Source organism: Salvelinus sp. IW2-2015, linkage group LG30, assembly GCF_002910315.2.
Source record: "Salvelinus sp. IW2-2015 linkage group LG30, ASM291031v2, whole genome shotgun sequence".
In the NCBI taxonomy this organism is placed as follows: Eukaryota; Metazoa; Chordata; class Actinopteri; order Salmoniformes; family Salmonidae; genus Salvelinus; species Salvelinus sp. IW2-2015.
In genome coordinates, this window is record NC_036869.1 from 12,723,847 (window position 1) to 12,741,063 (window position 17,217).

Here is a 17,217-nt window from a genome sequence, read left to right on the forward strand (position 1 = left end):
GTGACTATCATTAATCTGATGACTGTTATTTATTTTATCAACTGTTTTTAATTGTTACTCGACTAAATTAATCATGTCACAATTAACTCATTAGGAATTTGGGGCACCACACGAAAAGTTGTTTAACGAATTAAACTCTAAAGATATAGATATCTCTTACATCAATAACAGTCAATTATTAATCATTACCTAATATCAGTSTCATTCTGAACGTCACATACTCTTTGCTATCTGCAACAACCCTAACTTTATTGATGAATCAGCAATACACAAATTGGCTTAATTATTTATTTACTAAYTAAATAATTAAACAGAATACATATATACATACGGTATAGATTATTGATTAGACGTAATACAATGAAAACAGGTCCCTAGTGGACGAACAAAAGCATCACTGCTTGGTTATAAAAGGGAGGGGTCAATGGAAAGAAAGGTAAAGGGAGAGACAGAGATTCAACTTATCATTGTTACGTTTGGAACCTACGCTCAAAGGAATAGTAATACTTTGCACATGAACCACCGCTCATTCGGATAGGAAATGCATTATTTACATGTATATATTTACGCATAGATGTCTTTCTCCAATCGATCCGTTTATGGGGACTGGCTCGATGTAAGGCTCTGGTTGTCCACCCGTGGTCACAAAGTCCTTAGTTGTAGAGCTGCTCTGGTAGTGAAGTGTTTGTTAGAATAGATATAGATATTTCAGATGTACCAACGGTTGTCTGAGAGGGATTCTTCCTTCCCACCTCGTGTCTTTTAGTCAAMGTTCTAGGACCACTTTTGCATGCACAGCTGCAGACTGTGAATGTTCTGGTCTAGTCTTTATGATCTTCACTCTTGTTGAGGTTAAGAGCTTCAGAGTTTCTAACCATTTCAACGTGTAGACCACGGTCTCACGTCTTTTGGTTTCGTAGTGGTCTCAATGATTGAATATTCAGGGTTCAGCTCCCGTACACTACACGCCAGTAGTAACCCGACAATGTACTGGTCTCACCATTTTCAGCCGTGTAACCACCGCTCCATGTAGTTTTAACCATTCGTGACGTCCAGCTTACACCGTCCGTCTGCTTGGTCTAATGTAAATTTCGCTACCAAGGCTTTTATGCTCGGGTAAAAGGGACATCGCGCCGACACAATGTCTATGCTCACTTGTGCATGGTTACTGACTGGGCACAAGTTTATATGAAAAACAATTTCCATGTTTAGAAGGCTAAAATCACATTGCTATCTTCACAAAAATATTCTCATATTTTATATATTTTATACAACATTTAGATGTAAAGTTGATACATAGAATACCTACACTTTCAGAGTTAGTTACTTTGTTATACCATCCTTAATGACATCACAAAATAACAAACAATATGACATGATTATTCTTTAGATCCCCATCGACTATTCTTAGCATTTAGATGTTAGGAATAATGTTCCCCTTTTTTGATGTAAAAGTTTTGGCGGCGAAGAGACTGAACAAAGAGGTGTGTCTTCCATACTAGAGAACAGACGAGCAGTTCTTTGCTGATGTTGCTTCCAGAGGTAGTTTGGAACTCTAATGAGTGTTGCAACCGAGGACGGACGATTTTTACGCACTTCAGCACTCAGTGGCACCGTTCTGAGCTTGTGTGGCTGAACTGACTTGGTGGCATCCTATGACTGTGCCACGTTGAAAGCCACTGAGCTCTTCAATAGGGCTATTCTACTGCCGATGTTTGTGTATAGAGATTGCATGGCTGTGTTTTTAATTTTATACACCTGTCAGCAATTGGTGTGACTGAAATAGCCAAATCCACTCATTTGAAAGGGTGTCCACCTACTTTTGTATATATAGTGTATCTGTGATAATACTTTGTAGTACTTATATTATGCATTTTGCTTCCCGCAGAACATACGTTCCTGTACGGTCATCCTGTCCGGTCCAGGATTAAGGCAAACAAGAACAGGGTGAGTGAACCTTTGGGTCTGTCTGTAATGGCACCCTATAGTGGAGCATTACTTTTGACCAAAGCCCTATGTATGGGTCAATCTGCTTTAGTTTACCTTACCTGGAGACGAAAGAATGCAGATTTTGAAGAGTGATTGGTTGGTTGATAACATTCAAATGTAATGATTTCAACTTCTCACAAGGTCAAAGTTTTTTTGTTTTTTTTGCAGGTGCTGATATACAGCCCAACCTTCTTTAAATATGTCTATGACACATGGCTGGAGCGTCATGGCCGGTATCCCTCCACTGGCTTCCTCAGCCTATTGTTCGCCATGCACATCTGTGATAAGGTGAGTCCACCCACCTTCACTTCCATTTGTCTGTCTGCCAAAGTTCTATACACCATGAGCGTGACTGCAAAGCATGAGCTGGGTTTGTGCTGAGATCTTAGCGTTTAAAGCCGTAAAAAGTGTCCCAAAATTATACTTTTTACTGCCGATGGAATTGAAGTCACCGCCTGTGTTGGCGAAAAGGCCATACACTGTGCAGCACTGCATTAGCTACCCACCACTTGGCTCACGCAGCAACGCTGCTCTACAAATACATTTTGTGCCGGGAAAGATGTGCAGAGCACCGAGTGTTATGCTAATTGTCTCCATCTACACGGGAGGTGTGAATTACAGGCAATTACCATGTCATTGGCAGAAGCCATTAGCCCAAACAAAGAGAAACATATTTCAAAGTTGATACATGTACCTCCAGGTATAGTTATATGTATATTTAATGACATTAATTTCATATTATTTAATACATGATTTTCAAGAAGTGTGCTCTATTATAAATAAAAATTGAAAATAACCTTACATGAAACATTTAATTTTAAGACTTCAGGAAATAGATTAACTGCTATGTTGAGTAAAAATGCACCCATGGTTCCCTTGAATGTCAACAGCCTTTTTGCTGTTTGTCTTTTGAATGTAGAAAAACAGGAATCTATACAGTTTACCCAAGTGATGCAGAGGGAGGGGCAACTGCACCTGTCTTTGAACTAGACACACTGGAACACTGCCAATGTCCTGTAGTTGTTACACAGCGCTCGTCAGAATACCAGAATATCATATAAACACATCAATCAGTACAGCAACATTCCACCTCATCAGTTCTGTGCCACATGACATTATCTGGGTCAAAGCACATATGTATATGATGTGTAAGTCACATGTAGTCAGTGGCATCGTGCACCAAACCAGTTTGGGGGGGAGGCGGCGGCACACTGATGTCCAAATCCAGGGTGGATGAGTATCTCTGCATAATGTTGTATTGTATCATTTAGGTGAGTGTGTATGGGTTCGGAGCGGACCGGAATGGGAACTGGCCACCACTACTGGCAAAATGATTACCTAGGAGGCGAATTCCGCAAACCGGGGTGCATGATGCGGACCATGAGCCAACGTCCCCATGCTTCTGGCTGACAACAACCAGAATCAATATTTTCAAAGGCTTCTGATATCTGGAGATGTCATTGGCCTGAGACCATCAAGCCTCATCAGCCTAAATCCTGTCGACTCAGGGATTACCCCATGGGGATAAACTGGTTGAAATAACATTGTTTCAACGGAATTTGTCTATGTATCATGATATGGAATGCATGTGTAAAATGTTTTGGATTCGCAAAAAGTAATCAATGTAAACAATTGTTTTGAGGGTGAAATTTCAACCAGGATTATGTCATGGTAACCTATTTTTAAGACACAACTTATATAAATGTTACATTTGTATCTTTTTGTAACAATGTCAGATCTTTAATGTTATATCCACTATCAGACCCCCCCCCCCCGACACACACACACAAAAAGTAAAGTGTTAGTTGTGAACTAACCCTTTTTTTACTTTTTCCCCTGACTAGCTCTGACTTCGCTGATAGCTACTTCTTTGTGGATAAATGTACATACTGTGATATTGGTGGTCCCTACTGTGATATGTGGTTGTGCCTTCTTGCTATCTTAAGATGAATGCACTAAATATCTGTGTCGCTCTGGATATGAGCGTCTGCTAAATGACTAAAATGTATAAACTAAATAGATTAACTTTCGCTATTGGAAGCATTCCAAAGGATAGGTTTAACAATGTAAAGGAAACGTAACCATACTTTATCAATCGGATACCATCAATGATGCTATTTAGGCCTATATAGCATTTGCAAAGTCATCAACAGCTATTGTTTCAATTCAACCAGGATTCAACTAAAAATAGACAATACATATCGGCAAATGTTTTTGAATCTTTTGGTTAATTTAAAAGTTAATAATGTATGGGGGGGGGGGGTTGCGCTAAGCTGACATATGGAATTGTCACAACATTTGATCATTTGATAAATGATTGATTTTGGCCTTTACTACTAAAGCACATTGGAAAATGGCAAAAAGTAACAAAATAAATCATAAGAAACAAGGTTTTGAAGTGTCTGTCATAAACCTGGGATATATAAGAATGTAATATATATATTTTTGTGTGTATATATTTATTTGTAAAAAAGAGTGCACGTTCAAGATCGCAGGTCTGTGGACCGCTTCACAATTTCTACAATAAACAGATTTGATCACCTGCACCATGTCATTTTAATGTCATGTATTCTCAACTGCAATCTGTCATTTGGTTGTGCTATTAGATGAAGCACAGTGATAACACATTAAGTTATTTGAACTTTGTTGTGCTTTTAAATGGTCTTAACTGCGGTGATACACATGTACAGTGCCTTCAGAAACTTTTCACCCTTGACTTTTTCCACATTTTGTTGCTACAGCCTGAATTTAAAATGGATAACATTTAGATGTACCACTGATCTAACACAATGTCACATGTCAAAGTGGAATTGTTATTTAAAAAAAAAAGTATCTAATTTATAAAAATGAAAAGCTGATTAACTCCTTTATCGCATGCCTAAATAAGTTCGGAGTAAATATGTGCTTAGCAAGTCCATTAAGTTGCATGAACTCGCTGTGTGCAATAATGGTGTTAATCAATTTCTGAATGACTAAGTCCTCTCTGTACCCACACATACAATTTCTGTAAGGTCCCTCAGTCAGGCAATGAATTTCAAGCACCGATTCAACGACAAAGACCAGGGAGGTTTTCCAATGCCTTGCGAAGAAGGGGACCTATTGGTAGATGGCTTAAAAAAGCAGATATTGAATATTCCTATTAATTACACTTTGGGATGGTGTATCAATACACCCAGTCTACAAAGATACAGTTGTCCTTCCTAACTCAGTTGACAGAGAGGAAGGAAACCGCTCAAGATTCACCATGAGGCCAATGGTGATTTTTAAACCAGTTGCAGCGTTAAATGGCTGTGATTGGAGAAAACTGAGGATGGATCAGCAACATTGTAGTTACTCCACAATTCTAAACTAAATGACAAAGTGAAAAGAAGGAAGCCTGTAGAGAATACAAAAATTCCAAAACATGCATCCTGTTTGCAATAAGGCGATAAAGTACAATTTTGAAAAATATGGCAAAGAAATGTCCTTAATACAGCATTATGTTTGGGCAAATCCAACACAACACATCACGAGTACAACTCTTCATATTTTCAAGCGTGGTGGTGGCTGCATCATGTTATGGGTACGCTTGTCATCGGCAAGGACTAGGGAGTTTTTTAGAACAAAAAAGAAAGGAATAGAGCTAAGCACAGGCAAAGTCCTGAGGAAAACCTGGTTCAGTCTGCATTCCAACAGACACTGGGAGACAAATCAACCTTTCAGCAGGACAATAACCTTAAAATGCAAGGCCAAATATTGTACAATCCAGGTTTGCAAAGTCTTGGAGACTCTGCTTAATCGGTTGCCAAAGTTGATTCTAACATGTATTGACTCAGGGGATTGAATACTTATCTAAATATATGCCTGTTTTATTTCCCATCAATGTATTTATTGTGTAGATCGTTGACCAAAAGAAATGACAAATCATTTTTAATCCCACTTTGTAACAAAACGTGGAAATAGTCAAGGGGTGTGAATACTTTCTGAAGGTACTGTAGGTGACCAGTCAACYAAAAACTAGACGTTGTTTTTCCGTTGGAATTTGGTTGTGCTTTTAGACAGTTGAAAGCATAGTGATAACACATTGGGAATTCAACAACCTTTCGGCTGTCTCTTTGAGCGAGTGAATATAGGTTGTAATCTCATTGATCAACGTCTCAACCAAATATTACCCAATTGTCCACGTTGAAATGACGTGGTGTGCCCAGTGGATATGGTTTTGATACAGAGCTGATGCTGGTTGATTTATATAGTTGACTGAAACAAAACTATTTCATATTCACATTTAGCCACCATGTACAGTCGTAACCCCATAAAACAGAAGGGTGTCAATGTTATTTTGTAATTAAGTGCCTTATCCATGATATTCATATTACTAGTTAAAGCAGGTCCAAAGTGCCTTTGTTATTCTTGTGAGGGATCAGTGCAATATTCTTTGATAAATGATTCAACATGTACAGTATTACAATTCTGGAGCTGCTGTTCATGACAGCTCTGCAATTACTCATGACCAAATACAGTATTATTATTTATTACAGGCTTTTCAGATGTTAGGGGCTTCTCAAATACATCTCTACTAGTTGGACTCTGATAAAGAGAGTGGAATCAGACCTTTAACGATGATGGGAAACTGTAGTGACCTAGAACCAGTGGTGTAAAGTACTCAAGTAAAAATACTTTAAAGTACTACTTAAGTAGTTTTTTGGGGGTATCTGTACTTTACTATTTATATTTTTGACAACATTAATTTTACTTCATTACATTCCTAAAGAAAATAATGTACTTTTTACTCCATGCAATTTCCATGACACCTAAAATTAATHGTTACATTTTGAATGCTTAGCAGGACAGGAAAATGGTTAAATTCCCGCATTTATCAAGAGTAGATCCCTACTGCCTCTGATCTGGCGGACTCACTAAATAATGTCTGAGTGTTGGAGTGTGACCCTGGCTATCTGTACATTTAAAAAACAAGAAAATAGTGCTGTCTGGTTTGCTTAATATAAGGAATTTGAAAATACTTATACTTTTACTTTTGATATTTAAGTATATTTAAAACCAAATACTTTTAGACTTTTACTCAAGTAGTATTTTACTGAGTGACTTTCACTTTTGTCATTATCTATTAAGGTATCTAACTTTTACTCAAATATGACATATGGGTACTTTTTCTACTACTGCCTAGCATTGAGGGGAATATTTGTTTGAAGTTGATGAATGTGATACATTGAAGCCAGTAAGATTCAGAACCACTCACCCTTTACTTTTACATGGGGTGCTTGAATCTTTGGTTATTGCACTCATTCATGCATTTTAAATATATTTTACACTCTCGCTTGCATATTTTAATATTTTCACTTTTAGATGACAAAAAAAATCTCACAGGAGAAAATGACATGGTAAGATAACTGATATTCCTTGCTTTGTATTGTTAATTTAAAGTATCATAAGATAAGCTGAAGGATGCCTCTGTGATTGATTTATCTTTGGGACATTAGGACTTTAGTTATGTGCCTTGAGGCAACTCTGCCAGTCAATGGGTATTTTCATTGCTCCAAAGTCTTATCCCTCCCCCCATACATTTTTTGAGCCATGGGGAAGATCTCTATTGCATACTCCTCACATCCTCTCTCCTCATCTCCTTCTCAAAATCCATTGGATAAGAAAGCAGAGGTCCCGCCCCTCTGACCTTCTCCTCKAATGCGTTTTTAGAAGGAGARGAGGASAGAGSACACAAGGRGTTTGSGATTGAGCTATTCCCATGTTTTACATGACAAGTTTTGAGACCCTGTAACATGTTTCATTTTAATAAAGATTTGTTTAAAAAAGGAGACCAGTAACACCATGTATGAGTATTATTATTAATGGTCAATGAATTCAATATCAGTGATAATAACACGCTCCACGTTTAAAGAAAACACACACACACGACCGACTTTGGGAAACCCTGCATTAGAGGGCACTATCATCTAGTGCAGGGTTTCCCAAACTCGGTCCAGGGGCCCCCCTGGGTGCACATTTTWGTTTTTGCCCTAGAACTACACAGCTGATTCAAATCATCAAAGCGTGAATCAGTCTAGTGCTAGGGCAAAAACCAAAACGTGCACCCAGGGAGGGGGMAACCAAGGTCCGAGTTTGGGAAACCCTGACCTAATGGATAAACTGTCTTATTTGCCAATGGCTCTGCTTCACAAGAGCATAATGACAATATCATCTTTGCTCTCCTGAGACTCTCTTGTTGAAGGATTAAGGTATAAACATACATACATACATACATACATTAGGTTACAAATTATAGTGTTGAACTACATTGCAGTCATGAACATGACCCAGCTAGAATCATCAGGGTCCTCTGACTCTCTCCCCCTCCATTCATGTTCCATGAATATTTGCATATTTAACCAAATAGGATATTCTGACTAATTAGGCCTACTTACTCCCGAGTGGCGCAGCGGTCTACAGTCCCTGGTTCGAATCCAGGCTGTATCACATCCGGCTGTTATTGGGAGTCTCATATGGCCCAWCGTCATCCGGGTTTGGCCGGGGTACGCCATCATTGTAAATACGAATCTGTGCTTAACTGACTTGCCTAGTTAAATAAACGTTCAATTAAAATAAAATACTCAAGTGGCCTTGCTACTGTAAATGTAATTCATAAATCCTGTAGCTGGCGCAAAAGCGCCACTACCCGGTGGCATGGCGAACAACCAGGAAGTCGCCAGTGAAAACATTTCCGGGCGTCATGATCTGAGAATGCTTGTATATAAGGTACGTTTTCCTGACAAACTGCAAATAAAAGTGTGTTTAAAAAAATCACCCGACAACTAACTGGACGAGTTTATATTTATACCCAGCGAGAGTTATTATTCCTTTTTATTATGCAATTGTGTCATTTGCCTTTCGTGCTGCTTGCGTTGTTGTACGTCGAGGATGGTTTCTATTTATTCGAAAATGAGAACTAATGTACAAAAAATCCCCCACATTGTATTATATTCAGCGATTTATTTGTGTTTAAGTCAATAACTTAACTCTACTTTTGTAGCCAAATAGGACATATTTTGTGACCAATACACACTTGGCTGCAGGTGTGCTCACACTAGGCCCTGTCTGTTCACTTTCACCTTGTGCTTTGCAATACAGTAGTCTATTCTCTTCACCGTTAGAAAGCCAAGATAAAAGTTGTAAAGATTGTCAATCAACCCCATGGATTATTCCTGTGTTGTATGTATGTCAGGATGTCTGTTGAAAGCCAAGAGAACCGAACAGTGGAGGTACTGGGGTTACCTGAGGAGGTGGACGATGAGCTGCTGTATTTGTACTTTGAGAACAAGCGTCGTTCTGGAGGAGGTAGTCTGGTGTCTGTGGAGCTGGAAGGAAGCCGGGCCATATTACTGTTTGAAGAGGCAGAGGGTAAGAATGGATTCAGTCTGTGTAATTCTTGTAATCTGATATAATGTTGAAGGCTAATAAGTTTCCTATGTACCTACACAACATCTTCATGATTCATTCTTTATCTGGATCCCCATTAGCTGATGTTTTAGCAACAGCTAGTGTATTCCTGTGGTCCACAAATTAATGATACTATTGTACCAAAAAACAATTTCCCTCATTGCCATCCATAGTATCTGATTATATCTGTGTTGATTGACAGTTGCAGCAAGGGTCCTGTCTAAAGGACCCCATGTCCTGCACAACGCTGAGTTGACCGTGAGGAAGCCTGCGTGTAAGGATCCATGGAGACTGTTGCTGCGGGGGGTTAACCCAACCACCAGTCAGGAGCGGTGGAGCTGTATGTAGAGAACATGATGGGAATGACATAGACGAGTACTCTCTGTACCCCTCACACTGGCATGGACTGGTCCTAGTACACTTCCGCCAGGCCTTCAATAAAGGTTAGGGGTTTTCCTATCACGTTCAAAGATGGAATCCACAGTAGGGGGAAACGGCATCACAAGCCGCACCACCACTCTTGTTTTTGTTGGCGTGCTGAGGAATATCGTGCAGCGTTGTAAAAACATTGTAGTACATTGTGCTCTTCTATCGTGTGTGCAATGTCAGAAGGGGGAAAAACAGTTTGTTTGCAGTAACTTCTTTGATGTTGAGTATCACAAACAGACATGCAGAGTTCAATTCACACATGACATTTAGGGGATGTCTGTATTGAGTGCATGCACTTGCACAAAAATTTTTTGGGGCCAATAATAAAGACATACTTTAAATGGTAAAAATGTCCTACCTTTTAATGGCATGAAACAGCAAGTCATATTTTATCTGATTGTCAAACGAATCACTTCAAAAGTAGGCATTTTCGTCCACTTCAAAATAATTCCAGCATTCCAACTGGATGTATGCTCGTGGAATTTGATGACTGGAAATAGACATCTCTTACAAAACCCCAGAAAGTGTTCCTAATGACATTTAGCGATTTCCATCGTTTAGGCTGACATTAATTTATTCGTCTGCTGACAAAAATACTTTTTTTGTAGCCAGAAAAGTTGGGACACTTGAATGGGCTGAAACTGTCCCGGGAAAATGTGATGGTCACCCTAACACGCACGGTCAAATTACTAGAATAGGTAGCCTACATCAATTAAATAAATGATTTGAATCAGCCCTGAGGGGACACCCTCGTTCATGAGTTGTCCATAATTCATGAGTTAATGCTTGGAGTCTTCCCAGATTGTGTGACATAAAACACTACCTTTCTTCCTACATTAATGACATTTGACAGTGTTATTTGTCACTAGTAACATTTAACAATTGAATAAAAACATTGAACTTAAACCCTGTACGAATCATGGATCTTTGGCGATTCGGAACATGCACTATAGTGTAACAATGCCTACGTAACATTTCATTATGTTTCACCGTGAAACTGTCTCATGGGCACACAAATCCAAATAATGTAGGCTTATTCCATTGCAAAATCAAATGCTTCTAACCGTCAACTATAGGCCTACTTAAAACCATAGATTAAGTAATTTAAATTATTTGGCAAACAATATAATTATGAATGTATTTTAAGTGGCTATGCTTTTGCATACTTTATAGTTAATGTGTGTATTCTTCCTTATTTTGCATGCACAGACTTCCAGAAGCTTTTCACAAAGATTTCTAAGAAGCCTCTGGATGGAGCGCAGATCGTTCTGGAACAGATAGATCAYACTGARTCCATCRTAYTMGAGAACCTGCACCCCAGCATCACAGCAGACATGCTCAATCTGTACCTGGAGAGCCAACGGGGCGGGGGCGGTGGAGTTAAGGAAGTCACCATGATGTCAGAAGGGGTTGCCAGGGTCTCCTTCCTGGACTTTGACTGTAAGTTTTGAACATAGACTTATATGTTTTTAATGTACTGTGTGTCTACCGAATGTCTGTTTTGAATGTAAGTTATGTTTTCTACTGTAGAAAAAAATGACTTRGTACATTTGTATACAAGCATTTCTGTTGTAGCTGTTGTAWCCATTTTAAAGTACTAATGTTGTTGTATGTTAATGAAACAMAAAAGCTATAAAGAAGGGGTATTCAAATCCTACCATGAGGGTCTGGAGTACTGCTGGTTCTCTCTTCTACCTGATAATTAARTGCACCCACCTGGTATCCCAGGTCTAAATCAGTCCCTGATAAGAAGGGAAGAATGTACTGGAACTGGCRTCGAGATCCAGATCTGAGTTTGATGGCTATAAAGCATGCAAGTTCTATGTAGCTGTTGAATGTGTTTTATTCCCTTCCTTATTACATCTAACAGCAGTGGAACGTGTCCTTAAACAATCACACAAACTCGAGAAGATGGATCTGATGGTCAGGCCTTACTTCTCCTTCCTCCAATCAGAGGACACCTCCTCACCTCTGACCGTTCCCCTGACCCCTGTGAATGGAACATCCGATAGTAACACAACGAACACACCGCAGACAGACAGTGGTGGGCAATCACAGACTGGTTCTATCCCTGCAGCCAGTACCAGTGACCATTCTCAGTCCTCCCATCAGGCTACCTCTGAGCCCCTGGTTCCCKTTCTGTCCCAKCCTGTGTCCCAGGCAACAGCAGCCCAGGGAGGCATGGAGGACCTAACATCGATCCCAGAGCCCATGTCGAGCCARATCTCCGTCCCTGACCCAGTGAAACTTGCGCTGCTCCTGCTCAGTCCCCTGCTCCAGAGCCTTCAGCTGGCCCACCCAGCTTGTAGCGTCCAGATCAAGGAAGACGGGGTCCACATGGCCGGGTCTGACCGGCTGGGGCTGGAGCAGCTGAAGAACGCTATGTTGGAGTTCCTTGGGGGTGTGGCCCAGGCTCATCTCACCTTTGACCCCGAGAAGGCCCACTTCCTGGCCAAACAGGAAGTGAAAGACAAGCTGCTGCAGACGTTGAAGGACAAGGGACTGCRGTCCGTGTACACAGTGTCGGACTGCGTTGTTGTGGTAACGTCTCCGTCTTTCAGCTTGGTGAGCCAGGCGTGTAGCTTGCTGAAGACCCTGCTGTCTGACTTCAGTATCCCCGTGGACAGAGAGTATGAGTGTATGCTGTACGCCCAGGAGTGGACTGGCTTCCTCCAGTCTCTGGGTCTCTGCTCTGCTYAGGTGTCAGAGAGGGGACAGKTAGATGTCCTGACTCTGAGAGGGTTGGAGGAGGAGAAGCAGGCTAAGATAGTGGAGTTCCTCAGTACACCCATTGAAACAGAGGCTATCATCTCTATGGAGACAGGCATGTTGAAGTACATCCAGACCCACCATCATCAGCTACTGGCTGATATGGACCAGGTGTCTATCTTCCCTCTGGACGCACATGGCATCTGTGGACCACGAGTAGGTGTTTTACCTTTTTGAAATATCATAAAAACATTCCCTTGCATAATATAAATTCATTCACAGTATATGCAGTAATCCTCTCATACCCTTTTCACACAACCGAGTCAAGCTGAGCTGTACTGGGTTGGCCTGGTTACACGTGCTGGAGAGGACAATGTGAAAATAAAATATCGGAGCCAGAACAGTACGGTTGAGGTTGGCACGCTAGTGTGAAAAGGGTATCCAATGTCTTTGTGAATAATGATCTTATACAGCGTTTCATACTCGTCATGTCTGTGATTGGTAGATCCACGGCAACGCAGGGGCGTGTCAAATGGCTGATGAGGTTCTGAGGGGCGTGGTGTCGTCCATCGTGACCAGAACCATCACAGTAAACGAACCGGGCGRGGCACGGTTCCTCATCCAGGAGGGAGAGGGGACCAGCATCCTCAGGGAGATGCAGGCCAAGTTCCAMGTCTACATCAACATGGAGAAGGTGCACTGGGAACCCCTGGAGAACGAGGTAGCTGGCCCAATGATGACAATATTAATATTGCTGCTTTTAATATCATTACTAATTCACTTGACAAATGAGGTTGCCGAATGATAAAGATCTACACATGGATGTATAATGCAATTTGTTTTCTGTGCCATGAACTTGTTCCTCTACATTGTTTGGATAAGCATAGTTAGCACCATTACAATGAGCCCATCCTCCTATAGCTCCTCCCACCAGCCTCCTCTGTCCACTATATATGTGTGTGTATTTATATATTTCTGTATGTCTATATACAGTATGTCTCTGGTGTATTCTAGCTTTGTGATCTCCCTACAGGACATCTTTGAGGCTGRGTGGAATATGARGTCCCATCAGAGCTTCCAGAGAAGYTCCTCAGATGGTTCCTTACAGGCTTCCACATCAGTTCTGACMCATACTAACCAGACTTCCAACGACCTCTCAGCTCCAGACATAGGTACATACTTTCATTATTCTCATAGCGATCACATATATTTGTAAAAAAGCCTAGACCCTGAAGAGCATATGGAAGCACAGTGGCCAGYATAATCTTCAGAGAAGGGAGTTATTCTATTGGCATTGTTGTTTTGCAATCACTGAAAACATATGTACTGATCCCAGGTCTTCTAGAGGAAGCAAAGAGGCTGTTCTCAGCCATAGATGAGATGGTGGACTCTGGCCTCTCTAGTCTGACCAGAACCACTGACATTGAGGAGGATCTGTATACGGCCGGGGAACCCATTGCCRCCAGCACCGACCWGGGCCCAGACAGAGACAGCAATGACATGGAGGAGCAGGCTACAGAGCTGCTAGTGGAGGGAMGGYGTAATGATGATGAGGGTGCTCTTGCTCCTCTGGTTSCCCAGGARGGAGGGCTGTCCTGGGCCACGCAACTSTCCTCTACCCTGGACGAGGAGGCCCAGATGTCCCTGGCCATCCAGTACTCKATGGAAACCACAAAGAGGTCCCTYACCGAGGAGGAGGAGCTGCAGAAGGTTCTGGAGCTGTCCAAGAAGATGACGAAGATGACTCGGCATGATGGTGACGATGGTGCCATGGCTACCTCTTCCCTCCCTGCTGCTGGCTCACACCTCGATCAGGCTGTCCAGGTGTCTCTGCAGGAGGCCATCCAGTCAGCCAACACGGCAACAATCTTTGTGTTCGCTGGCTACAGTTGTGACCTGATCAGAGTGGACATTGCCCTGAACAAGAAGGTCACCCTGAGAAAGCATGAGGAGAAGCTAGACCACCGCAGCCTGAGGAGCCTGTCTCAGTACCACAGGTACGTGTGTATGTCTGTGTGTACACTGTGCGTTTTTTTATAGTAATGTGCACCGATATGGAAAATCTATATCGATGTCAGTTGCATTTTTTCCATTCAATATCATATCGGTTCATAGAAAATACGTTGTGAAATGTTTACTTTTATTTGAAGTCCAGACAACTGCTTGCGGATTGTCCATTGGGACAGGTGTGTTCTGATGGTATAAACCTACCTAACTGGTTTGAATACAAGGGGAAGCCCATTCACAGTTGATGGCCCATCAGCAGGCAATTAACTATGGTAACTCAAGAGCCTGTGAAAAGATCTGTTTTATGCCTGCAGGAACAGTCATGTACAGTATTCATTTTACAGAATGGTGTAGGTTAAGAATAAACCTAGATTACGATATGCCTTGCTCATATCAATATTAAAAGATATCATATGGAATTTGCAATATTGGTGCCCGCAAGCACATTTTTTTTACATTTACAAAGAAATGTAATCAATCAACCAATCAGGAGGTGTCTGGACCTCATCAAGAGGAAACATGCRGTGGAGGTCACCATCCAGGGAACCACGGCAACCATCTCCGGGTTCAAAGACTTTGTTACCGGGGCGATGCCGGACATGAAGCTCCTGCTGAGGAGGATATCCACYACGACGTCAGACYCTGACATCCTGCGGACGGTGCAATGGCTGTGGCACGACCCAGRGTCGTCAGGGACGAAGACCGCGTACGCTCCGGAGGCGACAGTGTTTATGGAGAACGCCTGGAAGATGAGGCAGAAAAAGATCGACATCCTGCTCAACAACCTGCCGCACATCATCAACTTTGAGAAGATGCAAGAGTWCAARGTGGCTTCTGGGAAGTCAGTAACCATCTCCAGGAAGATGCTGAGCTCAGAASACTTGTACTCAGATATACAAGGTAAAGAGAACTTTGCAAATASTGTATGTGAGCTTATTCTTATGTTATTTATTTTTTGGTAAATAAGAATTAGATTTGTGAGATGCTATTTAATTACTGACACAATATCCCTGTTATCTTAACAAAGCTATTTAATATGTTGCACCGTTTTCCGTCATGCTATATTGCACTTATATTGCTACAATATGTTGCACTGTTTTTCAGATGAGAACTACAGTCTACTGTCCAACCTGCCTGAAACGTCCAGAGTGAACGAGGATTCTGATGAGTTCCAGGATGTTGTGAAAGACTTCTACGACTCCATACATGAGTACCACAACAGAATCAAAATCATTAAGGTATGTAGGATCTATCGATGTCAACAGCAACTAACCATTAACTTCGTATTGTATCAGTGACGTCAGAAGCCATTCCTCTGTTAATCGCATTTCCCAGGTTGAGAAGCTGATGAATAGGCTCCTTTACAACCAGTATAGATTGAAGAAGGCTAGTATAAATCAGAGTGCCAATGACCCAGAAGTGGAGCGGACGCTATACCACGGCACAAGTGAAACCAGTGTGAAAGAGATCTGCGTTCATGGCTTCAACAGAAGCTTCTGTGGAAAGAATGGTAAGGCTTTTCTAATGATTGTTTTTTTTGTGTGTCTCACAGTAGTTCATCAGCTTTTTTTAAAATTTCACTTCATTTTAGCATTATTTTCATGTAGACTTGTAATAATGTGGCCTCTTGTATATCCTGGTCTCTCTGCAGCCATCGTCTACGGTCAAGGGTTATACTTTGTACTAATTTGGCCTGTTGTATCTCTTTCTGTAATAATTTATTCTCTTGTTTTGGTTTCTCTTTGCAGCCACTGTGTATGGACAGGGGGTCTACTTTGCTGTGAACTCGGCCCTGTCTGTCCAGGATCAGTATTCTCCCCCCAACGCAGACGGACACAAGTTTGTGTTTGTGACCAAGGTGCTTACTGGGGACTTCACTCAGGGCAGTCACTCCATGAAGACTGCTCCTCTGAAGGAGAGCTCTGAGATACCCCTCAGATACGACAGCGTGGCGGATAAGACTGACAACCCCTCTCTGTTTGTTATCTTCAATGACACACAGGCCTACCCTGAGTATCTCATCACATGTCAGAAGATTAATCGCTGAGGGAAGGAAGGAGTGGGATTAATATCCAAAAATGCACTAACTCTGTTTCGGCATAGTGTTTTTACATTTTTCCCTATTGGGAAGAGGATTCATGGGAATTCTATTTGAAAAATACTGTGCATTGTGTTTCTTTAATCATGCATCTTAATTTAGTTTCTCTAACTTGTTTACGCCGCTGCTGTTTTATTTATGAGACAATATAGCCATTAATTCACAGTGCAATTGAATCACGAATTAGCCAAATGCAATGTTCTCGACTACAACCGTATATTTAATTGTTTAGTTTGATCTTTATAATCAATGAAACGCATAACGACCCTCCAATGGTATTACATGGAATTTTACCTGTGGAATGCGGTTTTAACCAATCAGCAGTCAGGATTAGACCCCACGGTTGTATAAATGCATTTAACTGGTAATGTGTCTTGCAGAGCCAAACATTGACTTTACTTATTATGTTGCCTTACTTTTATATTTATTCTATTCCATCTGAGGGAAAGATACCCTGTTTGTCCTTTACATTTACTTTGGGTTAAAAGGTGGCGTTAATTTGATTTATGTTCAATTAAACTCTTGTCCTGTCTGTTTTATTTCTTTTTGTGTACACA

At 41.2% G+C, this 17,217-nt stretch overlaps 2 protein-coding genes across 2 annotated transcripts in view; both read left to right on the plus strand.

Annotated features, from left to right (window-relative positions):
- Positions 1-4,535, plus strand: part of LOC111955199 (CMP-N-acetylneuraminate-beta-galactosamide-alpha-2,3-sialyltransferase 1) — a 14,401-nt gene extending 9,866 nt beyond the window's left edge. Inside the window, 5 exon segments of the mRNA XM_070436032.1 lie at positions 1,859-1,947; positions 2,158-2,277; positions 3,261-3,302; positions 3,304-3,343; positions 3,346-4,535. Coding sequence (XP_070292133.1) covers positions 1,859-1,947; positions 2,158-2,277; positions 3,261-3,302; positions 3,304-3,343; positions 3,346-3,434 — 380 coding nt within the window. The 3' untranslated portion in view covers positions 3,435-4,535.
- A 4,123-nt stretch (positions 4,536-8,658) lies between these two features.
- Positions 8,659-17,192, plus strand: LOC111955040 (protein mono-ADP-ribosyltransferase PARP10). The gene is given in 14 exon segments (XM_023975078.3): positions 8,659-8,736; positions 9,203-9,378; positions 9,620-9,745; positions 9,748-9,777; positions 9,780-9,860; positions 11,056-11,286; positions 11,717-12,771; positions 13,061-13,276; positions 13,589-13,727; positions 13,892-14,552; positions 15,053-15,462; positions 15,667-15,800; positions 15,898-16,072; positions 16,311-17,192. Coding segments are annotated over 13 exon segments (3,732 nt in total). The 5' UTR covers positions 8,659-8,736; position 9,203; the 3' UTR covers positions 16,610-17,192.
- Positions 17,193-17,217: the final 25 nt, after the last annotated feature.